A 23,010-nucleotide genomic window follows, 5' to 3' on the forward strand; every position below is an offset into this window, starting at 1 on the left:
TGGGGTGGACGCAGCCCCTCCCACCCTGCCCTCGCCCCGCCACCCTGGGCCGTCTTGGCAGCTGCGCCCCCCCGCCCCTTCCAGCTTTTTTGGCAGAGGCGCGCCCGGATTGGAGAAAGCTGAGAGGGAGAGGAATTTGAAAAAAAAAAAAAAAAAAAAGAGGAAAAAAAAAAAAAAGAAAAAATAACCAGCCAGCCAGCCCAATCGGCTGGAGAGGCTTGTGTGTGTTTGCCCTTTCTTCATGACGTAGTGTCCTGTGCCTCTCTCCCCCCTTCTCCCTCTCTTTTTCCCCTCCCTCCTTCCACTCCCCCCCCAGCCCCCCCTCCCCTTCCCCTCGCATCCTTGGAAGCAACGATTAAGCAGCTCCGGGATAAAACACACTGCCTGCGGGAGCACGGGGGCATTGCTTCAAGAGATGGCAAGGCGGGCAGCTGCACCCCTCCTCCCCGGAGTCCTCCTCCTCCTCTCCCTCCTCCCGGCTTCTCAGCAAGGAGGTAAGGACAGAAAATCCTCCCTCCCCTTAGCCCGGCTCTGCGGGACCCTCCGTGGGGCTCAGCCCCACGCCTGCGTGTCCCTAGGCAGGGACAGGCAGCCCCCTTGCCCGCCTTGGGGACATCCCCGAGGGTGGGAGGGCAGCCCCCCCGGGTGCCACCTCCCCGGAGGGCTCCTTGCCCCCCAAACCCATGTGGCGTGCCTGGGTGGGGCGGGATGTCACGGAGAGGGGTGACACAGGGCAGTCCGGGAATGGCACTGCTGCGCCACTCGCTTGTTGGGAGGAGCCTGCGGGGGGCTATGTTCCGGCGAGAGGCTTGGGGACACACAAAACTTGGGGACACGCAAAACTTGGGGACACTGGAGGCTTGAGGACATGCAAAGCTTGGGGACAGCAGAGACTGGGGACACACAAAGCTTGGGGACACGCAGGCAGGAGGGCTGTGGGGGGCAGCCCCCAGCTCCCACGGGGCTTACAAGTGCGAGGGTCTGGGGGAGCTGGTACCCGTCACCCGCCCCGGTGCGGTGGCAGTGTGAGCTGGAGGGGCTGCGGGAGCGTGCGTGCCTCCCGGTCGATGTGTGCGAGCTGCTGCGCAGTGTGTGGCCGGGACACAGCCTGCGGGCTGGTGCGGCTTGCGGAGCAGCTCGACCCGCCTGGATCGCAGGCTCTGGGTGTCCGGGGTGGCCCCCGCGCCGTTCTCCTTGCCCTTGTGTCACCAGTGTCAGGTCCATCCAGCAGTGCATGGCACAGGTCACGGTGAGGGACCGGCCAGCGGCAGGGGCTGCGTGACACCCCCAGCACACGCACACGCACACGCATGTACGGCAAACCCGCTGCCGGGGCGGGGAGGTGAAAGCCAGCACAGCGGTGCGTGCCGCATGGTGCTGTGTGACGCAGCCGAAGAGGCCAAGCGCAGCAGGTGCCTGCCCGCAGAACGGCGGCTGGCGTCCCGTGTTTGGGCCACGGGCACGCGCAGAGGGAGGGGGAGCAGCCCCGAGCACAGATTTATGTCCCTCTCTAACGGCCAAACTGGGCAGGAGTCTGCGCGGTGGGGACGGGGGGGTCAGGGATGGGACAGCCACCGCCGGCTGTTGGTCACCCCGCGTCGTGCTGTGGAGGGCGCGCGATGGGCAGAGGCGGCATTTCCCGAGTGATTTGGGGCTGCTGGTCCCACCGCAGTCCCTGGCTCGGTCTCCAGGCGTGTTTGCTGGTTTGGGAAGTGGCTTACATAGGAGGTGGCCCTGGCCTTGGAGATGGTCCCGGGGCTGATGGGGACACCGGAGAACGCCTCCCATGGCGGAGCAACCAGTGTCTCTGCAGCATGGCAGCGGGAAGCTCCCAGGGACGGGATCCCAAGGGAGCAGGGTTGTACTGGGCACCATGGGGACACGCACGGCTGGACCCAGGCTGCTGTTTGGTGGGGGGGGGAGCTGCTGTATGTTTCCCTAAAAGATGCCAAGCACAGCGTGTCCCAGCCTTTGGAGGGGGCATCCGTGCTTCCATCCCCACACCAGTGTTTCCCAGGGATCCTCCCCCAGGAGCGACACCCCCAGGGGGGACCAGAGGGACCCCAAGGGGTCCCAGCCCTGCAAGCTCGGGGATCACGAGGGGCAGCGCGGGTGGGTGGCACTGGCCTCCCAAGCCTGGGCACTGTGGAGACCCTCTGAGGGCACCCAGAGCCCCCAGCGTGGCCCAGGGCCAGTAGCTCCAGTTGCAGGGCTGGGATGGCATCTCCCCTTCCCAGACGGCTTACTGGGACTGCTCACTCCTCAAACAACTTGCAGAGTGCAGCTTGTCCGCCGGCACTGGGAGATGAAAGCTGGAGTCTCGTGGGGCTGGAGAGGGGCCAGGGTCTTGACAGCAGATGCCCCCCCACCCCAAGCTGCTACCAGCAAGCCCAGGCTGGGATGCAACATGGCTTCAAAGTTGCTTGGAGACCGCATGTTTCCAAAACCAATTCGCGCAAGAGAAAGAAAACAGCAGCGTGAGGGAAGAGGGGAAATAGCTGCAGCGGTTACACGCTGAGGCTCCTCCGGGAGCTGTCGCCCACGGATGCAGGGAGCGCGGCGAGGGTCCGAGGTTCGGCCGCCTGGCGAGGGTGCGAGCTCGCGTCCTGCAGCGCAGCCCTGTCTCGGTCTCGGAAGGAGGGGAAAATAAGGTGTCGAACAGAGAAAACATCGGCATTTCTGGCTTGGGAAGAGAGCTGCAAGTAGTGGTGCAGGTGAAAACGGTGCGGATGACACAAAATGTGGTCAACCAGAAATAGCACAGGATAGCGTGGATGTTGAAAATAGCGACCTACGGAACAGAGTTAGGGAGGAAAAAGTCCGGTTTCTATAAATGAGGCTCCACACCAGCTCCTGAGCACCTCCGGGGTTCACCCCCACTCCAGCTGGGGCTGCAGATGTGGGTGCAATTTCTCCGGCCCTGGGGTGGGTGCTGGGGGCCAGCCCCGTGCCCCGCAGGCTTATAGCCAGCCCCCACCTGGGAGACAAACTGGGAGCCAGGAGCAATCCCCCTTCCCGGGGTCCCAGCAGGCTCGAACCAGGGGCAGAGGCAGCGTGGAACTCCTCCAGTGCGGGGAGGCCGGTGACTGGGCTTTTCCCCGATGCACCGAGGGATGGAGAGGCCAAGGAGGGGCACGCTGCGCAGGGCAGCCCCGAGCTGGGCTACGGGCTCCTGCCCCAGGGCTGGGGAGGGAGAGGGACGGGGAAGAAGGGAGACCAGCCAGAGAGCGATTGCCGTAGCACGGCGTGGCCTTGGGGAGCCCGCGGTGTAGCCAGGGCGCATGGGCTGCTGTCAAAGCCCGAGCTGTGGTGGTGCAGCTGATGGGGGGGCTGGTGACACCAGGGTGACCCCTGTGCCCCCAGGCCTGGCCTGGCTCTGCTTGTAAAGCCAAGACAGCCTGTAAAAGAGCTTCATGAGCAGCACCGAGCTGGCCGCCTTCGGCATCAGAGGTGGCCAGGGAGAGCAGCAAGGGGGGAGCAGCTTCCTGCTATGCCTCGGCTCCCCAAAGCCGTGCCGCATCCCTGCTCGAGCCATCCCGCCACTCCCCGGCCATCCAGGCTCCTGCCAAGGCTTGCTGACCCCCTCGGCCTCCTGCTCTGGGCAAGGAGGTGGTTGATGGACCCACACATCCTCTGAAATCCTCCGGGAGCTGCGAACCTGACCCGAGGCGCTGGGATGGGCGCAGCGCCTCAGCCCAGGGACGGTGCCCGGGGAGGGGGCAGCGATAGTGGCACTGCAGTGGGACCCCCCTGCCAGGGTCCGCAGCTCCCAGGAGGATGACACCGATGAAGGGCAGAGTAGGGCAGCGGTGGCTGCGGGCAGGGGTCCCCTGGACTTTTCCAGGATCCCCACGCATCCCAGGAAGGCTGTGAGGCATCCCGCCTCATCCTGCTTTCCCCGGGGGGGTCTCTGCTGGGCAGCGCTTGTGCGGGCGTCACCGGCATCACCCCAGCACCAGAATCATTGCCTAGATGTGGGGGCTGAAGCTGGGGGGCTGGGACCCTCCTGCTTGGTGGGGGATGCAGCGTGGGGGTCCCCTCCTGGATCCCGGCCGTCCCGCCGGCTCTCGATCCCTGTACCGGCGGGGCGTCCCCTCCCAGCGGGGCGGGTGGGGGAGGCCGAGCGATGTGCGGCCGCTCGGAGTTTGTTTGGAAACAGGCAAGAAGTTGAGATTTGTTTTTCCAAGCTGGGGGGAGTGGGCGGGGGAATGTGCCGGGAAAAAGAGCCGCTCCGTAAACCCCTGGCCGGCAGCCGGGCTGGGCTGTGCCGTGCCGGAGGGGTGAGCTGGCCGGAGCGGTGGCCGAGTGCGTGTCCCTGTCACTCCAAGGGACACCGGCTGCTCCAGGGCCGGATCTGACCCTTGGCCCCGGCAGGGTCCTGGGAGGTGGTTTTGGGGGTGCAGGGCTGAGCCCTTTGGCATCGCTGGGGCTGTGTGCTGGGCGCGGGTGTGCGTGCGGGTCCCAACGGGTTTGTAGGTGTGCGTCCTGCCTGTCGTGTGTCCCAGCACCTCCTCTGCCTGACACCCCTCCTGCACGCATGTGTGTTCTGACACACGTGTGGGCGCATGCCGGCGCCCGGTCTCTCTGTGCGGCTGGGCTGGGGTCCATCCCAGGTGCCCTGGGGGGTGGGGGACACAGGTGACAGGGGGGACACCCTTGGCCCTGCAGCTGTTGGGGAGAAGCGGGGGGCTACACTCTGGGGACCCCCAGAGTTTGCACCGCATCTGAGACAGAGAAGAGATGCGCAGCACCGTGTCTCCCCCCTTGCAATCTGCCAGCTCCGCCACCCACTGGCACGTGCCCGCACTGGCTTCCCTGGCACCCAGCTCCTGGGGGTGCCCGTCCCCCCCACCCTGGTCGGGGTGCTGGGGAGGCCACTGCAGCTTTGGGGCAGGGCAGCAGCTCCTCCCGTCCCAGCCCCAGTGCCCCGCTGCCCTGAACCCCACCCCCTCTGCCCGGAGCAGGCAGGAGAGCTGGGTGCAGCTTGCTGGGAGGGGCGGGGGCTGGCAAATCCTGCAAATCCTATGGCAGCCCCCCCCACCTCAGTGCCAAGAACGTGCTCCAGCCAAAAGTGCAGCTCATCCCTCCGCGTTGCAACCTCCTTGTGCCATGAACCCACCTTCAAGCCTCCACCCCATCCACGGCCCCGATGGGGCAGGGGGGACCGTCCAGGGGACGGCTGCCTCGTGGCCTGCAGGACACAGACCTTCCCCGGGGTCCAAACCAGCCCCCAAACATCACCCTGGTGACCGAGCACAGGATGCTCTGGAAAGCCATGGGACCTGGGCGCTTATCTCAACTTCGCAGAGATGGGCGGAGGGGCGCAGGTGGTTTTGGTGGGTTTCAGCACTGTCCCCCTCGTCCTGCCCCCCAGTCCTGTGGGCCTGGGCTAGCTCATCCCTGACTGTCCCTCAGCAGGCAGGGCAAGGGGGGACGGGCAGCGTGGGCATGGGGCAGCCGCAGCCGAGCACTCGCAGGGTTGGCTGGGACCAGTGGGGATGAACTGGTACAGCCTCACCCTGCCGTGTGTGACCAGGCATGGACCCGTCTGTCCGACCCCACCTCAGAGCCCCGTGGAGCTGATGGAGACGGTGCTGGCTGTGGTACGGACAGGTTTTGGGAGGCAGAGCTGGATGCCAGCTGGATCAGCTCCATGCCAGCCCCGTGGCCCTCCCTCCGTCCGGTGCAGGACCAAGTCCCGCTGACAGCTCCGCCAAGACATCCTTCCCGGCTCCCGGCTGGGCCACCTCTGCCGCCACTGTCACACTGGGGAAACCGTGGTGGGCAAGGAAAGGCAGCGACCTGCCCCACAGCCCCCCGCAGGGCTCTGCATTCCACCCCCTCCACAGGGTCTCAGCAGGTGCCCCTTCCTCCTTGGGAGGATTTTAATGGGGGTCTCTTCTCTTGCAGGGGTCCCTGGTGCTATTCCGGGAGTGGGGGTCCCAGGAGGAGCCTTGTTCCCAGGTAAGGAGGTCCAGGGGGCCTTGAGGGCAGCATCACTCTGCTTGGGGGGGGATGGAGCAGGTGCCTGGGGGGTGCCAGCACGGAGGGCTGGGGACCTGCCAGCCGGGATGAGGGGACATGGGGACACCCTGCCTGGCCACTCAGCCCTGGGAGGCTGCCCCAGGGCCAGCCCCACGGCGTGGGGACAGTGCCAGGCTTACACTGGGGGTCACTAGCCCAGCGCTGGCACCTGCACCCTGCCAAGCCCTGGCCAAAGAGGTGCTCAGAGGTCACAGCCTGTCCCCAGTGTTTCAGCCAAAAGCTTGGGGACATCCTGGGGAGGGGATGCCCCATCCCTTTGCACCCTTGTGACCCTCTCTTTCTCCCCACAGACCCCTGGGAGGCAGGTGTGGGTGGGTGGGCAGCGGGTGCCGGCAGGGATGAATGCTAAGTGTGCTGTTGCTCGCAGGTGCTGGGGTCGGTGGTTTGGGAGCAGGTGAGTGCTGGGACCCCTTCACCCTGAACGCGCTGGGACAGGGAGGGGGGCAGCACCCTGGCAGAGCTATCCCCTGGCAGGCAGGGGGTCTGTCCCCCCACCTCGGGGTGGGCTCGGAGGAAGGGTGGCTCTGACCCCTCTCCTCTCGCTCTCCCCTAGGACTCGGGGCTGGAGGTAAACCTCTCAAACCAGGTAAGAAGCCTTTCCTCGGCTCTCAAACCATCTCCGGCCATGCTAGTGGCCAGGACGCTTCCCGATCCCTGTTGCCCTCGTGTTTCTCCCCCATGGCCAAGGGGACGTCTACCCCATGGCCAAGGCACGCAGCAGCCGGCACTTGCCGCCCTGCCCTGCCACGCTAACCCCCGCCAAGCCCCTGTCGCCTCCAGGGAGCCTTCCTCCCTCCTCCCTCAGCTTCAGCACGCCGCCCTCTCCCCTCCAGCCCCCACAGACCAGCCTTTCGGGGTGCTGGCTGCCTGCAAACCTGCGGCGAAGCTCCTCGGGACGATGCCAAGCCGGGTAACGCTCGCTCAGCCCCGCCGGGAGCCAGTGCCTGCGAGAAGCTGGCAGCACCTCCGCCTGCCTGCATTCATGGCTGAGCAGCTTTTGCTGGGGCTCCCGCAGCCCACGCTGGGGGTTGTCAGGCCTGGAAAGGAGGGGATCAGAGGAGGCATCACCAGGAGAGAGATGGGGTGCTGGCAGGAGGATGCACAGCCCGAGGGCACCAAGCCTGGGGCATGACTGGGAGGGCGCAGGGGGCACGTGCGGTGCCTGCAGAGACGCCCATCGAGGCGCAGGGAGAGATGCTCTTTCGGATGCAGACCCTGGCCTCCCCTGCCTGCCCGCCCGCCCCAGGGGTACCCGTGGCACCCCTTGGCCCCCCGAGCCGGCCCGTCTGCGCGGCGGGAGCGCCAGCCCGAGGCGGAGGCCGGCAACCTCCGTTTACTCAGATTTCAGCTCGTGGAAAGAAAAACAAGGCCCTTTATTTCGGCGTAATTAAAACCAAACGCGGCGCGGCCGTGAAGGCCCAGCCGGAGCGGTGTCCGTGCCCTGAGCCAAAGGCAGTGGAATTTGCGCCTGGAGGGAGCGAGGGCTGATTAGCCCCAGATGTTGGAAGGCAGCGCTGGCCGGAGCCAGAGGGACTCATTCCTCAGCCATAAACATTTCGGCTCTGTCCCCTCGTGGCCTGGCGGGGTGGGGGGCAGGCGAGGCAGAAAGGGACGGGACAGGGGACCAGGGCGCTGACGGGCACGTTTGTCACCCGTCCCTGGGGCACGCTCCTGTCCCACCAGGATGGTGCAAGTGGGACGCTCCTGCTCCTCTGGTCCCAGTCGTGTCCTCCCCAACCCTTGCTTCACCCCACTTCTTTTTCCAGGGGTCGGAGGCCTCGGGGGACTCGGCCCACTTGGCCTGCAGCCAGGTGAGCACAGGCCACCGGCCACCCCCGCTCCTGACTGTCCCCAGGACGATGTCCCCAGGCACCCACCTTGGGGACAGCACACGGCTCGTCCCCACCGCGCGCTCTCTGCAGCCTCCCTGGTGGGTCCCAGCCGGGCTGGGTGCCTGAGGGACCGGCAGCCACCGACGGGCAGCCCTGTGCTCCCCAGTGTCATGGTGTTAACCACAGCTGGGTGACCCCAAGCAGTGATAGACGAGAAGGGACACGGGGTCCCCACGGGGTCTGCAGCAAGGGGACAGTCCCCGCACGTGGCCCGAGTATGCAGTGGCCAGTGATACCGCAGGGTGCCCTGGGTGGCGTGGGTGTAGCTGGTGAGTGGTGGGATGTTGGTGGGGACAGGTATTTGGGGGGGACGCAGGGAGAAGCCAGTGCAGGAGAGGTCAGCGCCTGCTTAACCATCGCCTTGCCCAGCCTCACGCCAGCCCCCGGCACCCCCGCGCAGCCCCCTCAGCTCACCACCCCCTGCGCCCACCATGAAGAGCAGGACACCTTCTCACCAGCTGCTTTTTGGGGATGCTCACGCTGGTTGTTCTCTTCCCTGCAGGTGCTGCGGGTCTCTTTCCTGGAGGTGTCTTCCCCGGCGGGGTCTTCCCTGGCGCTCCCTCCGCTGCCGCGCTGAAGGCTGCTGCCAAAGCTGGTGAGTGCCAAGCGACGCTGGGCCATGGCACTGCCAAGGGCTTGGGCAGCCCCCAGGGACCCCTGGTGTCCCCTGGGTGCCCGGGTTCGGAGAGCTTTCCCGCTGGAGCCGGAGGGCCGTGAGCGGGAGGTGCCGCTCTCACGGGAATCGCCGTGGATGCGGAGGGATCCCGGCACACCTCGGCGTGCTGAGAAACGGGCGCCGGCCCAAGTTCTGGCCCCCAGGAGCGGAGAGCATGGAGCTGCCTGGTCTCTGTGCCCGGGTCTGGGGGACCTATCCCCGGCGCTGCCTCGGGGCGTCCCCTTCGCCCCCCAAGAGCTGCCCTGCGTTTGTCCCTTCCCTTGGCATCGTTCCAGCCACCCGTAGCCCAGCAGCGGCATCTCACGCTGGCGCGCTCCTCTTCCCAGTGCCTCCAGGTGCTGGCACTGGTGGTGCGGATGGAATTGGTGGTCCTGGTGGCCTCAGGGTCTCCAGAGATAGGAAGAGTGGCCTTGGGGTCTCGCAGTCCCCAGCAGAGCCGGGCCCAGGGCAGACACGTCCCCACGCCTGCCAGGGTGGGCAGGAGCCGGCGCGCCAGGGCTCAGGGGGTCTCTGCTGCCTGCAGGTGCTGTGGTACCGGGCGGGGTGCAGCCCGGGGTTGGCGCGGCAGCGAAACCCCCCAAAATACCAGGTAGGTGCGCGGCCCCGAAGTGAGGGGCCGGGGCGGGGAAGGGCTCTGGCTGGGCGCTCATCCTTGCTTTCCTCTCGCCTGGCAGGTGCTGGGATTCCTGGAGCTTTCCCAGGCGGCGTACTCCCTGGCGCAGGTGAGTCGGGGGTCCTCACCCCACTGGCAGCGTCCCGATCTCCGAGGGGGTCCCTGCCTCACCAGCAGCACCCCAGTTTGAGCCGATAGCCCTGTAGCCGGCTGCACCCTGGGCGGGCAGAGCCCCGTGCTGCCCGCCTGCCTGTCCCGTCACCCGTGCCCACCATTTCCAAACCCTTGCGCAGCGACATTTACACCGCGCCAAAGGTGGGAGGACCCAGCCTCTCCGGGGGTCTTGCGCCAAGCTCCGTGGGAGCGGGCGGCGTCGGCGTCGGGAGAGGAGCTGGCACGGAGCGTGCCAGGGCCCGGCCAAAGGCGGCGTGAGAAGGAGGGGGAGGAGGTGGCAGGGGGAGAGGAATTCCTCACTGCAAAGTAATTTGGGGGAGGAAAACTTGTGAAAACAAGATGTTTCGACACTGTCAGAAGGAGAAGTGTGTTGCTGGTCAGGAATGTCTTTTCCATGTCGGAAAACGCGTGAGTTATAATGAAAGACATTTGTAAAAGGTGGGGGGGGCGGGAGGGGGGCAGAGCAAACCAAAAAAATGCTCAACACCAAAAACCCAACCCAAATGGGTGCGAGGCCAAAGTGCTGCCTGTTGCCCCTGGAGGGTCGGGGTCAGCAGTCAAGACCCCCCCTGCCTGCTCCCCAAAAAGCCTCAGCTTGCGCAAAGCCACCGCAGCACACCGGGACGGGGAGCAGCGCTGGGCTGAGGGCACCCTGCTGCCTTGCTGTCACGAGTGGGACCCACCCATGGGTGCTGTGTACCCCACAGGCACCTCGAGCTCCGGTGTGGGCAGCCCTGCTCCCCCCCCGAGCACCGGCAGCCCCAGGGCTGGAGCAAACCCCTCCCCGGCGGCTCTGCCCGAGGGGGTGCGGGGACGCTGGCATGGGGGGTCCCAGCAAGCTCCTGGAGGGATGAGGGTGCCCTGTCCCATGTACAAGGGTTGGTGCTGAGCCAGAGATAGGTAACAAGGATTTGGGAGCTGGGTGCAGGGGTCTCGGGTGCCGGCAACACCACGATGCCCCACTGCACTCACCTGGCCCCTCCGGTCTCTGCCGCAGGCGTGCGCTTCCCTGGCGTAGGGGTGCTGCCTGGGGTACCCACTGGTGCTGGAGTCAAGCCGAAAGGTCCAGGTAGGTCCCTGGACCTGGTCCCTGGGGATGCTGGGGTGGTGTGTGGGGCTGGGGCTGGCTCCAGCTCTGCCCTCATCCCCATCCCACTGGGGCTGGGTCCAGCCCTTCCTTTGGGGTGGCTGCCCCACGGGGCACGGGGGCGAGCCTGCGCCGGCCAGTTGGGACCTGAGGCTCACACAGGTGCCGTTGTGTTTGTCCCTAGGAGCAGGAGCCTTTGCAGGGATCCCTGGTGAGTGTCCCATCTCTCTCGTCCGTCCTTCTCTTCCTTCCCAAGTCTTTTCATCACAGCCGTGACCTCCCCACGCCGGAAGATGCCTCAGGGCTTTCCAAGCCACCCGCTCTCCTCTCCCGGGGTGCCCCGGGGCACCCCCCTCTTGCGCGGGCTCCAGGTGAGAGTCTGCTGTTGGCTTTGCAGGACTGGGAGGTTTTGGAGGTCAGCAGCCTGGTGTCCCTCTGGGGTATCCCATCAAAGCTCCTAAGCTCCCAGGTAAGCTGCCACAGCCAACGGGGCGAGGGGGTGAAGGAACCCCCCCAGCAGCACCAGGAGAAGGACCCGCCGCACCCCAGGGCTTAGCGGCGGTGCCCCCGGGTCCCCTGGACCTGGCGGTGCTGGTGCTGGCCCCGGGGACAGCAGGACAGAGCGAGGGGGGTGAGTTCAGCAGCAGCGCCCAGGGCAGCTGCCGGCGGGGCAGGCTCTTGCCCCCAGCCCAGGGACGATGCTGTGCCTCTCTCTGGCTGTTGTAAGGTAGGACAGGGCATGTTCTGGGGACGTGCTTTGGGCCAGGCCACCCTGGGCAAGTGACCGTCTGCTCTCTGGGGCTGCTGGGGCTGTGCTGGGCATCACCGGGCGGTCACCTGGGCCAGGTGTCCCGGCTCAGGGAGCTCTAGCCGAGCCACCAACAGCAGGCGGGCAGTGGGGATGGAGCTCCAGGCAGGTTTCTCTCCCCATTGCCTGCCCAGACGAGGCTCAGCCCCGGCCCAGGGAAGCCTGAGGGTGCTCAGCACCCCTTTCCCAGGCTGGGACACCTCCATCTCCCAGCCCTGCGCCGGGTTCCAGCTCTGCCCGCTGCCAGCCGGCCGTGCCCACGCGGTGCTGGGCAGCCGGTACCAGGTGCTGTGCCCTCCAAGGGCGATGCCACTGGCTTGCTGGTGCCGAGAGCATCCCTGAGGAGCTGGGCAGCCAGATCTGACCAAGTACCCCCAGGGTGCCGGCACACAAGTAGCTCCACAGGTGCTTTCCCACTGGCCAAACCAAGCTGCTGCAGGCAGGAAAGACTTGTTGGGGGGAGCCCACCCCCGGGGAGCGGGTCCCACGCCAGCACGGGCGCCAGCCCCAGCAGCTCTGCCGGCTTCCCCCCGCCAGGGCCCACTGCTGCAAACGACGGCAAAAATACTTGGCCCGCTCCGGCTTCCTCTCGCAGAGGCCGAGTTATGCTCGTTAGGGCGACGCGGCCCCGCCGCCATCGGATACCGTCTGGCTTCCCAGCCGCAGCCCGGCCCCAAACCGCCTTTCATGGGGTGCCCGGTGCGGAGAGCAAACCGCCGGCGCATGGCGCGGCCGTGCCTGGCTCCATCCCGCTGTGGCCCCACCAGTGGCCCGCAGCCTGGATGGGACACCGCTGCCGGCTGACCCACTTTTTGGGGAGCCTTTGTTAGATAAATCAGGGAAGGCACCCATCCCCTTGGCCAGGAGCCCCATCAGTGCATTGTGCCTCTTGCGGGGACCAGCAGGACAGTGGTGGTGTCCCCAGCTGTGGTTTCAGCCGCTGGGTGCTGCCTGGCACCCCGGTCCTTCCCGAGGTGCCGGGGGATGCTAGTTTGTCACCTCTGAGGGCTTGGGGCCAGCAGTGTGGGAACACACCAGGCTGGCTGTTGAGGCTCTCGGTTTGATGCTGCAGACAGACCTGGGGGCTCCCACACGTCCCCGCATCCCCTGTGCTGTGCCCCAGCTGGGGCCAAGAGGGGATGAGGGGACAGTGGGGAAAATAATGTTTTCAGTGGAAAGTCTCCTTTTTGGATGATTTACTCCAAATGCCCTGGCCAGCTCCTGCTATCCCAGCTCGGGAGGGGACCTCGGGGTCACCCTGCTCACGGGGTGCTCAGCCTGAAGCTCTGGCTGAAATCAGGGTCCCCCTCGATGCTGTAGAGATGGGGACTGTTCCCCAGCGCAGGATGGGTGCGCACAGCCCCAGGGCATGGGCTGCTCTCACATCTGGCTGAGGGTGGTGTGGAGCTGGGGCTTGGACCTGGCAAAACCCTTGGAGACCCAAGGGCTTGGACTCTTGACCCGTGGAGTCACCTCCACCTGTGTAACCCAGTACTGGACCCTTCCGCAGCTTTGGGGTGAGCGAGATGCTGATGAGGTGCCCCAGGATGGGCCAGGGGGGACCCTGAGGTGGGGAACACCTGGCACGGCTCACAGCCACCGCAGCCTGGAAAGCCTCCGCCTTCCAGCAGCGCCGTGCTGGAGTGGGACACAATGCGACAGCCTGGCAGGGTGGAGGGAAATCTGGTCCCCACATGCGGGCTGGCGGGAGGGGATGGCATCCCACGCTCAAGGAGATGCTTTGCCATGAGCAGTCCCGTTCTGGCTGCAGGCAGCTGCATCCCCGCCCTGCCCGCAAGGCAGGAGGGCTTGGTGTGGGACCCCCTTCACCCTATGTGCTGCTCAAGCTGTCCCCACTGGGGATATGGCAGCCCATCGCCCCTCCTCAGGCCGCTGCCAGCTCCCAAGCCCACGGTCCCCACCGAGTCACGGGCATCCCCGTGCCATCCCAAACAGTGAGATCCCGCTCTTTCACAAGGAGATGTTTCCCCAGCCGTGATGTTCCTGCACATAATCCCTCCCCGTCCCTTCGCGCTGACATCCTAACGAGGTCACGTTTCAGCGGAGGCTCCCGAGCCCTGATTCCAATTAAAATCTTTCATTTGGAGCTGAACGTGGTGCAGCCAGCTGGGTACAGCTCTCACCGCAGGGGTCTCAGGGGATCCCCCACCGAAGCGCGGTCACGGGAGGCTCCCTCAAACACAGCTTTGGGCACCACAGCCCTCGGCATGGGGCGGAGCGCGGGTGGCTCTTTTTGGAGCCGCTGCTTCCAAGGTGATGGAGAAGAGCATCTCCTGGGCCAGCTCCATCATGGGGGGTTGTATCCTGGAGGCTTTCCCATCCCGACGGAAGGAGCCCTGAGGTCTGATGCCGCCACAGCCGGCTGGCAGAGAGGGGCTACACCGCGGGGCAGAGGGGGCACGGCCACCGGCAGCCAGGTGCTAACCTGCCACCTTCTCTCCTCTCCAGGTGGCTATGGATTGCCCTACACCAATGGTAAGCTGCCCTGCGGTGAGTGCTCGTAGCCCTCGCTCCGCGGTCGTAGCTCCTCGTGGCTCTGCCAGCTGCCGCCATGGCCTCGTGGGCACCAACCCCTGGGGCGGTGTGATGGGCATCCCGCTCTCCGGGTGAGGTGGTCCCTCAGGGAACCCGTGCATCGTTCTGCCGTGGTGCCTGTGGACCCAACTGGGAGCAAGCTGGCTCTCCTGGCATCCCGCGCCGCGGTGCTGGGTACCATTAATCCGCAGGCATGCCGTGGCACCGGCAGCGTCGGCTGGCTGGCTGGCCCTCTGCTAGAACATGTCCTGGGCTGCGGCCGGCCCAGGCAGGCGTGTTTGAACTGACATCTCAACTGGGGAGGACCTGGCTCTGGCATCCCCCCTACATCCCTCGACGCCAGTGGGGAGAGATCCTTCAGGCCACGGGAGCTGCTCCGTCTGCCTCGCCGCCCTTCCCGGGGCCAGTGCCTGACCTGGCTCTGCCTTTCTGTTTGTGATTGCAGGCTTCGGGCCCGGCCCCTTAGGAGTCGGCATCGGGGCAGCAGGAAAGGCAGGGTACCCCACTGGGACAGGTAGGCTCCCTTCCGGGCTACCCCAGGGTGGGGGGCTGGCATGGGCATGGAGGGGGGACAAGGCACCCTGTTCACTTTACCGATCCTCGGATGGGGTGTTGGGCACTGCCTGGCTGTCTGGTGGCCCCAGGGTGGCAATGTCACCCCAGCAACAGCCCGGAGAGGTGCATCACCTCCCAAAGCAGAGGGGGGTGGATGCTGACAGGAGGGGCAGGTCCCCAGGGTCCCTGCGGGATGGGGGAGTTGAGGTGGGAACGGTCTCAGGACCTCAGCGGTCGCCCATGTCCTTCCCCAGGAGTCGGAGCACAGGCGGCGGCAGCGAAAGCAGCAGCAAAATTTGGTGAGTCCCCCTCTGCAGGCACAGCCACCACCCATCTCCCCGGTGGGCGGCTGCTCCCTTGCTCCGTCCCAGGCTGGGGGATGCTGGTGGTGGCCCCGCATAACTGAGCTGACCATTCCCTCCTCCCCTGTGCCAGGAGCCGGTGTCCTGCCCGGGGCTGGCGCCATACCGGGAGTCGGCGGGGTGGTACCCGGCGTCGGCGTTGTCCCAGGAGCCGGAGGTGAGGCGGTGGCGGGGTTCAGCTCTGGGGCTCGGGGAGGGTCACCTCCTGTCATCCTGCACCCCTGACTCTCTCCTGCTACCCCGGCAGCGGCGGCAGCAGCGGCGGCGAAGGCGGCGGCGAAGGCGGGAGCTTTTGGTGAGTTCCCCGCCGCCTGCTCGCTCTCGGGCTGTGGCAGAGCCGTGCATCAGTGCCAGGCGTTGCGTGGCTCCACCGCCTGGCCCAGCACCCCCTGCCCCATCTCTGGGGGTGCTATCCCAGCCCCAGACCCCTGCCCCGGCTCCAGTGGCTCCTTGCCCAAAGCTCAGGGTGAGGCAAAGCCGCTCTGCTGTGAGCGGAAGGCAGCAAAGGTGTGAAACCTCCCACGGGGGTGCAGAGGGGCTTCGTCCCCTCGGGGGGCAGCTCCCAAAAGGCTGTTGGGAGAGCCAGGCTGGGACGTTGCAAAGCCTGGTTTGCAAAAAGCGGCTTTTTCGGCGTGGCCGGAGGGCTTACAGGCTGCCCTGTGATGCGGCTGCTCCATCAGAGATGCGGTTTCACTGCTCTGGGCTCCGGCGGGGAGATGGTGCCTGTAACGAACTGTCGTTCGTTAGTGAAGGGACACGCTTGCTGCTGCAGCTCTCGTGTTCGCTGCTCCCCTCACTGGCTGCTTCGCGGGAGAAACGCGAGTAGCGAACAACTGCTCCTTGGAGCATCCAGAGGAAAGGCAGCAGCCCCCGGCGCAGCTGGGGTCTACAACCGCGGCCTTGGGAGACCTCGGGGGTCTACGAGCTCCTGGATTGCTGGGTGGGCTCCAGACCCTCGTGTTGGGTGCGGGGAGCTGGGGATCCCCTGCCTGGGTGCACCCCTGGTATCCTGAGCAGTGTGTTTGGAAGATGTGGAGAACTCACCTCAAAGCCAGGTACCCCGGAGCCTCCCGTGATGTCGGGGCAGACCATGTCCCCATGTCCCCACCAGCATGGCACAGGGTGTTTTGGGGGAAATCTGACTGCTCTGTTTCCCTCCAGGTCCAGGGGCGGTACCCGGGGTTGGCGGCATCCCAGGCGTCGTGCCCGGCGTTGGCGGTGTCCCCGGCTTGGTGCCCGGTGTCGGAGGTGTCCCCGGGGTGGCAGGTGACTTCCCAAGGCCCTCGTCCCCACCGCCTGGCTCTGCAGGGGCCATGGGGGCTGGTGGCTGAGGGTCCCTCTCTCCCTTGTCCCCAGGAGTTGGGAAGCCGGCAGCAGCGGCGGCAGCAAAGGCAGCTAAGTATGGTACGTGCTGTACGTGCTCCCCGGCAGCTCCCCAGGGACCCTTGCTGACCCTCCCTACCCGTGGCACCGAGGGTCCCCCCAGGAAGGCAGGTCTCCCCTGGGGACCTCTCCTGATGGCATTACGGGTAAAGCATCCGGGGATGGGATGCACCCAGTCCAGCTCCCAGCTCTCCCAGCTCCTCCATCCGGGCTTGGCTTGGTCCCCAGGGCAGGATGCTCTCCTCCTCTGGGGCTTCTGGAGGCTGCTTCATGAGGGTGAACAGCGGAGATGGAACTCATGTCCTTGGACCTTGGCTGAATCCTTGAGTTTTCTTCCAAATCCATTTTTCCACCAGCAGACCTCACCCAGGGCTCAGCCTTGCTGTCCAGATGGGCAGAGGGACCCCTGCCCAGGGTCACTGCCTTCCAAAAACCCGTTGGGATCCAGCAAGTGCATTCGACCCAGCTGCCCAGCAGGCATAACCACCCCACGGGAGTTCCAGCCAGGAGGAGCCTGGAGGGGACGAGGGACATGGCCAAGCAGGGAAGCTGGGCATGGAGAGGAGGCAGAGGTGGCCCCGAAGCTCCACGAAGGGCTGGGGGATCCATGTGCTGCTCCGAAAGGCACTGCAGGCGTTACACGGCCACGTCCCAGGACCTTCTCCTGCACCATTGCTGCAGAGCCCTGAGAGTCCCTTGGGCAGAGCCGCGCTCGGTGGCACGTTTCCTTTGAGGGCTAAACTGTTGCTGGGCATTTCTGCCATTTCTCTTCCGCCTCACCTGGAAAAAAATCCCACCACGTGCCCAGGGAAGGATGGGATCTAGGGAGAAATGTGGCAGCGCCAGTTTAATGGGTGTGTGTCTGTCCTGGGGTGTCAGGCACCTGCCAAGCGGGGGGCCATGATGACAACCCCCCTGGCACTCATCCCTTCAGAAGTGACCTGATGCTGGTCCCTGTGGCACTGAAGAGGGCCGGCGGGTCAAGGCTGTCACTGCCTGGGGAAGCTTCCCAGTCTGGCCAGTGCCCAAGGCACCCAGCCCTTCCTGGCGACCACCAGCCACTTCTTCTCCGTGGCCTGTTTGGCTGCAAGGCTTGATGTCCCCACGGTGAACATCCCCTGGAGCCCTCTGTGATGATGAGGATCATCATGGTTCCCCGTGCTGGTGACTTCCCAGCCTCTCTTTTACAACGGCAGATTTACCACCCTCGCAGGGGCGGACACGGGACCAGTCCCTCCCCTGCACTGCTGCAGCTCTCCCCTGGGATGAGGTGGTGGACAGCCCGATGACGAGAGCAGCCCAGTGACGAGGTCCCACCTCTCAACTGTTGCTGCAACGAGATCTAACTTCTTGCCTCTTGTTGCCTGTAGGAGCTGGCGTCGGCGTCCCTGGCGTCCCTGGCGTCCCTGGCGTCCCTGGTGTCCCTGGCGTCCCTGGCGTCCCTGGTGTCCCTGGCGTTCCCGGTGTCCCTGGCGTTCCCGGTGTCCCTGGTGTCCCTGGTGTGCCCGGCGTTCCCGGCGTGCCCGGCGTTCCTGGCGTTCCTGGCGTGGCTGGGGTTCCTGGCGTGGTGCCTGGCGTCGGAGGTGAGTGGATGGGCTGGCACAAGCCGATGGGGTGGCGCTGGCCTCACTGGCCCCTAACTCGCTCCTTTTTGTCCCCACAGTGGGTGTCCCAGATGCTGCGGCGGCCGCGGCGAAGGCTGCAGCGAAAGCCGCGGCGTTTGGTGAGTCACCGTCATCCTTTCCCAGGGAGGGAGGAGGGATGCTTGCAAATGGGCAAGGTGGGGGGCACCCCTGGTGCTGCGGATGGTGGGGAGGGCAGCGGGACCCCCGCCTGCAGAGCCTGCCTGCTCGGCCACATCCCTAAACCTCTCTGCAGGAGCAGGGCGTGTGCCTGGCGTCGGCGTGCCCGGTGTCGGCGTGCCCGGAGTTGGCGTGCCTGGCGTCGGCGTGCCCGGAGTTGGCGTGCCCGGAGTTGGGGTACCCGGAGTTGGGGTACCCGGAGTTGGTGTGCCCGGAGTTGGTGTGCCCGGTGTCGGCGTGCCCGGTCTGGTGCCCGGAGTCGTACCAGGTGAGGTGGTCTCTAAGGGACACTCGGGATGTCCCCAGTGATGCTGGCTGAGGGGTGCTGGTGAGGCCACCATGGCCCATCACTGCCCCTCACGCTTCCCTTCTCCTCCAGGAGTTGGAGCTCCAGCGGCTGCCGCTGCTGCCAAAGCAGCCGCCAAAGCAGCCAAGTACGGTAAGCTGGGTTCTCTCCGGGGTCATCCCACGTGTCCTCTCTCCTGCTGCCTTTCCACCCCAGGCTGCTCCTCTCATCGGGGCTGAGGCCTGGCGCTGCACAGGGCCCCTGTGGGTCAGGGCGAGGGATGAGGTCTCTGCAGGGCTGTACGTGGGATGAGGTCCTGGTTGGGTCAGGGGATGCTGTCTGGAGAGCTGGTCTGCATGGAGGGCCCTAGGTCCACCATCCATGCACCTTCTCATACATCCCTCTGTTCACCCTCCCCTCTACCCACCCATCCACACCATCAGCCAGGCAGCCATCTCAACATCCTTCTGTCCATCCATCCACATCTCCATCCATCTATCCATCCCATCATCCATTCACTCTGCCATCCATCCATCATCCATCCACTCACCCATCATCAAACCACCCACCCATTCATCCGTGCCATCATCCATCCGTCCCACCATCCATCCACTCTACCATCCCACCATCCATTCATCCATCCCACCATCCATCCCATTGTCCGTGCATCCATCCACCCACCCACCCACCCATCCATCCCACCATCCATCCACTCTCCCATCCCACCAAGCCATCCACCCACCCCAGCCTGCCATGCATTTTCAGCTGGCTCCTTCCACCACCTCTCTTCCTCAGCCGAAGCCCCAAATCCTTCTTTCTTCTTGCACGAGCAGGCGGACTGGCTCCTGGCGTGGGTGCCCTGGCTCCTGGTGTTGGTGCCCTGGCTCCTGGTGTAGGTGGCCTGGCTCCTGGCATAGGTGGCCTGGCTCCTGGAGTGGGTGCCCTGGCTCCCGGTGTTGGAGGTGTCCCAGGTGAGGAGGAGGAAGGCGGGCGGTGGTGGCAGCCTGGCTGGTGCAGGGGCAGGTCTGGGGTAGGACAGGCTTGAGGACGACATCGGTGGTCTCCGTCAACTCACGGCCATCTCTTGGGGGATGCAGACGAGGCAAGAGGGGTGGGCTCTGCCCAGCGTTGCTGGATAGGACCCCCCCTGGGGACACTGACCCCCCTCTCGCTGTCTCCACTCAGGGGTCGGAGTTCCATCCGCAGCAGCAAAAGCAGCAGCGAAGGCAGCCAAGTTCGGTGAGTTGGCTGGAGAAGCCCACCACTTGCGGCTCAGCCCGCAGCAGGCAGCCCTACCCAGCCGGCGGGCGCCTGGGGTCTCCCCGCAAACCCTGGCATGGCGCAGTCTGGTCCAGGGGGAGCTGGGGGACTTTGAGGGTGGGCACCCCACACCGGGCACACCATCCCACGGGAGCAGGGGGATCACGCAGGGATTACCCCCACGCTGCCTCACCCCCTCTCTCTGCAGGTGCCGGGGTGGGAGGGGTGCCAGGTGTGGTGCCCGGCGTTGCTGGGGTGCCAGGAGTGACGCCCGGCGTCGGCGTCGTGCCCGGAGTGGTGCCGGGTGTGGGGGTTCCCGGTACTGGCATCCTCCCCGGAGCAGGTATGCGCTTCGTCACACCCCGGCCGGGGACCCGCTTGGGGACGGTGATGATGGGGGATGCTAAAAGCCACCGAGCCACATGGAGGGGTGCTGGGGAGGGGGATGTAGGCGGGACAAGGGATGGTGGCAGGGGTGACTGTCCTAACCACAGTGCCCTCGTTCGCTTTGCAGGTATCCCCCAAGTAGGGGTGCAGCCTGGTGCTAAACCTCCCAAATTCGGTAGGTGTCTCTGCCTCCCTCCCCCAGGTCCACCTCGGGCCATCGCCAGGCACCCTCCTGGCGTGGCTGTCGGGGCACTGGCCTCGCTTCGCGTCCCCTGCATGCCCCGTTGGTGCCCTGGCCCAGGCGTGGGATGTGGCATGAGGTCACCTGCGGGTGCGAAGGGCCACCCGTGGGTGCGAAGTGCCACCCATGCCCCCTCCCCTGGGCTCGCTGGGGACGTTTATCTCCTGCTCTGCCGTGCGGAGGGTGAGCCCTCTCCGGCTCTTCGTGCTGTGGGTGCTGTGAGATGGGTGCCGGGGACGCCCAGGATGGGTGCAGGGCCACCTCAGTGGCTCGAGCACTGGCTGGGGGTGCACCCCAAGCTGTGGGTGCCGGGCTGTGGGGGACGGGTGTTAATGGTCTCTCTCTCTCCGGCAGGTGTTCCCGGGGCTGGAGTCCCAGGGGTCGGTGTCGGGGGGATCCCAGGTAGGCGCTGGCAGGAGCTGAGCCCGGGGAGCGGGGATGTGTGGGCAGAGGGGTGCCCACCCGGGGCACAGGGGGACCGGGGGCTGCCCGAGGAAGGATGGGCACACGTGGGACTGGGCGAGGAGTGGATCGGATGCTCCCCCATTGGTGCTCACCCGGAGTCCCCTTGTAGGTGGCCTTGGAGTTGGTGGCCTTGGAATTGGTGGCCTTGGAGTCGGTGGGCTTGGTGCTGGTGAGTGACGCTGGCCCCTGGCGCGGGGGGTCTGCAGGGCTGGGGTACAGGGAGCGAAACAGCAGCGGCATGCTGGCACGGTGCCGCAAAGGAAAGGGGATTTACGGGATGCGGGGGATGCAGGGTGGCTCTTGTCCCCTCCTGCTCCCACGGCGCGGTCCCATGCTGCGCTGTCACCGTGCCCTGCAGTGCCCGTGCCGTGGGGACAGAGACGGTACTGTACCACGTCCCCAGCGTCCGGGGATGCAGGTCCCTGCCTGGGGACTCTCCGGGATCGTAGCAGGGTCACTGTGGGGGCAGCGAGCCCCGGTGGGGGCTGCGCTTTTGCCCCTCTCTGACACAGGAATTTTATATCCAGGAGCTGTTGGGAAACCTCCCAAGCCAGGTAAGGAACAGGGGTGCTCCGGTCGGGGGGGCTGGAGGGGTGACCCCCACCCCTGTCCCCATCCCTGTCCCAGTCCCCGCCCTCACCAAGGCTCTCCCATCCCGCAGGTTTTGGTGTTGGAGGGCTACAGCCAGGTGAGTGCCACGGTTCGGGGCTGGGGCGGGACCGTGTCACCTGCCACGCCACGCTTGTCCCCGCTTGCTGTCCCCAGCCTGCTGCTGTCCATTCTCCAGGGGCAGCTCCCCAAAACCAGGCGGGTCACTCCACGGGGACACGGGCTTTTGCAGCGGCTCCTGGGGTGTCCCCAGGCGGGGTGTCCCCAGGCAGGCAGGGCTGGGGTGGCACCGCTGTCACCGGCTGTCACCGGCTGTCGCTTTTTCCCCAGGGGTTGGAGTTCCCGGCTTCGGCGTGTCACCGATATTTCCAGGTACCTTCCCCGGCTCGGCACCTTGGCATGCGTCGGGGGCGCATCTCGGAGCCTGGCTGGCTCACGGGGTCACACGCAGCCCACGGAGCACGGGGACACGGGACCCGGGGTTGGGGGGTGGGTTCTCAGAGGGGGGGTGTGGGGCAGGGCCGTGTGGGTGCCTGGTGGGTGCTGAGGGCTTCACTCTCCTTTCAGGCGGGGTCGCCGGCCAGCTGGGATTCGCCGGTGAGTGCCCATGCCCTGAGTGGGGCGCTTTTGGGGTGGGGGGCGTGCATATCTCCCATGCACCCAGTGGGATGGGGGTCCCACTCACCCTGCTCTGCCTCCCCCCCACAGGGAAGCCCCCCAAGACCTTCGGAGGAGCCCTGGGTGCCCTGGGCTTCAGAGGTGAGCGCTGCTGCGGGGTGACCTGCACCCCCTGCCCTTCTCCCAGCCACTCCCCACGGATTGGGGGGTGCAAGGTGGGGGCTCACCCTGTGCATCCCCCCCCCAGGCGGCGTGGCCTGTGCACAAGGGAAGTACTGCGGGAGGAAGCGGAAGTAACCGTCCGCCGTCACCGATGACCTCATGAACTTTGGTGCTACTGCATGGTCCAGAATGTAAATCCCAAGCAAAGCTGAGAAACCGCCCCCCTCCCCAAAACCCCGGACCCTCCTCCCATCCCGGGGCCATCCCCGGCCCCACGTTCCCAGGAGGGACCCCGCGCCTCCGGCAGCGCCCATGTCCCCCCCCCCGAACCCCTCCGTCCCAGCAGGGAGCGCGGAATAAACTGCGGGGAGCAGCCATCCCCCTTGGTGCTATCGCTCCCTGTGGGATTTCGGGGGGAGGGGGGGCTCTTGGGGTGTCACCCCCATCCCCAGCCCCAGAGCTGACCCCATGGTGCGGGGTGGGGCAGGATGAGGGGCACCCCACATTGGAGGGAAGGGGGTTCCGGCAGCGAGGGGCTGTGTGTGTGGGGGGCTGTCCCCCTCGCCTTGGGGGCCCCCTGGTCCCTGTGTCCCCCTGGCCTGGGGGGGCCGCGGGCGGGAGGGGCTCGGTCCCTTCATGTTACTCACTTTGCTATAACTGGGTGGGACGCCCTGTGCAGAGGGACTCGCTTCCGACAGACTAATAAAGGACAAGTTTTTAAAGGACTCTGGCTCCTGCATCCCTGTCCCCCTCCCCGTGGCGGCGGTGACGCGTGGCCCAGCGTGGGGGGCAGCGCTGGCCCTGTCTTGTGCCCCGTGGCCCTGCCCGAGCCCGGGGTGGGGACGCCGTGCGCCTCACAGCGCCGTCGAAGCACTGGGACACAACGGGTGGGCCGAGGGGGGACCAGGCCTGTCCCCTGTCCCACAGCGACAGCCCTGGGGATGAGGGGGACGGCCCTGTCCTCTCCGTGGTGACACCTGGGGGATGGTGGGGATGGCCATGTCCTGTCCGTGGTGACACCCGGGGGAC

At 66.2% G+C, this 23,010-nt stretch overlaps 1 protein-coding gene across 10 annotated transcripts; it reads left to right on the forward strand.

Annotated features, from left to right (window-relative positions):
* Positions 1-328: 328 nt before the first annotated feature.
* Positions 329-22,706, forward strand: ELN (elastin). 10 transcript variants are annotated; one of them, XM_086763118.1, is made up of 34 exons: positions 329-494; positions 5,911-5,964; positions 6,413-6,439; positions 6,599-6,631; positions 7,812-7,856; positions 8,440-8,532; positions 9,137-9,202; positions 9,288-9,335; positions 10,398-10,469; positions 10,672-10,698; positions 10,885-10,956; positions 13,765-13,791; positions 14,297-14,365; positions 14,661-14,705; positions 14,842-14,925; positions 15,016-15,063; positions 15,930-16,034; positions 16,125-16,172; positions 17,522-17,734; positions 17,815-17,874; positions 18,030-18,221; positions 18,333-18,392; positions 19,073-19,210; positions 19,425-19,478; positions 19,708-19,842; positions 20,014-20,061; positions 20,482-20,529; positions 20,702-20,761; positions 21,120-21,146; positions 21,254-21,280; positions 21,532-21,573; positions 21,769-21,798; positions 21,910-21,960; positions 22,067-22,706. In XM_086763118.1, exons 1-34 carry the CDS (start codon positions 416-418, stop codon positions 22,114-22,116), a joined length of 2,277 nt encoding a protein of 758 aa, XP_086619244.1. In that variant the 5' UTR covers positions 329-415; the 3' UTR covers positions 22,117-22,706. The 10 variants fall into 10 exon arrangements, with proteins under 10 accessions (XP_086619244.1, XP_086619246.1, XP_086619247.1 ...); XM_086763120.1 differs by having other exon boundaries at positions 20,482-20,528; positions 20,731-20,761; XM_086763121.1 differs by lacking the exon at positions 21,532-21,573.
* The last annotated feature ends 304 nt before the right edge of the window (positions 22,707-23,010 follow it).

The sequence above is a fragment of the Chlamydotis macqueenii genome, chromosome 19, assembly GCF_036417535.1.
Source record: "Chlamydotis macqueenii isolate bChlMac1 chromosome 19, bChlMac1.mat, whole genome shotgun sequence".
NCBI classification, from domain to species: domain Eukaryota; kingdom Metazoa; phylum Chordata; class Aves; order Otidiformes; family Otididae; genus Chlamydotis; species Chlamydotis macqueenii.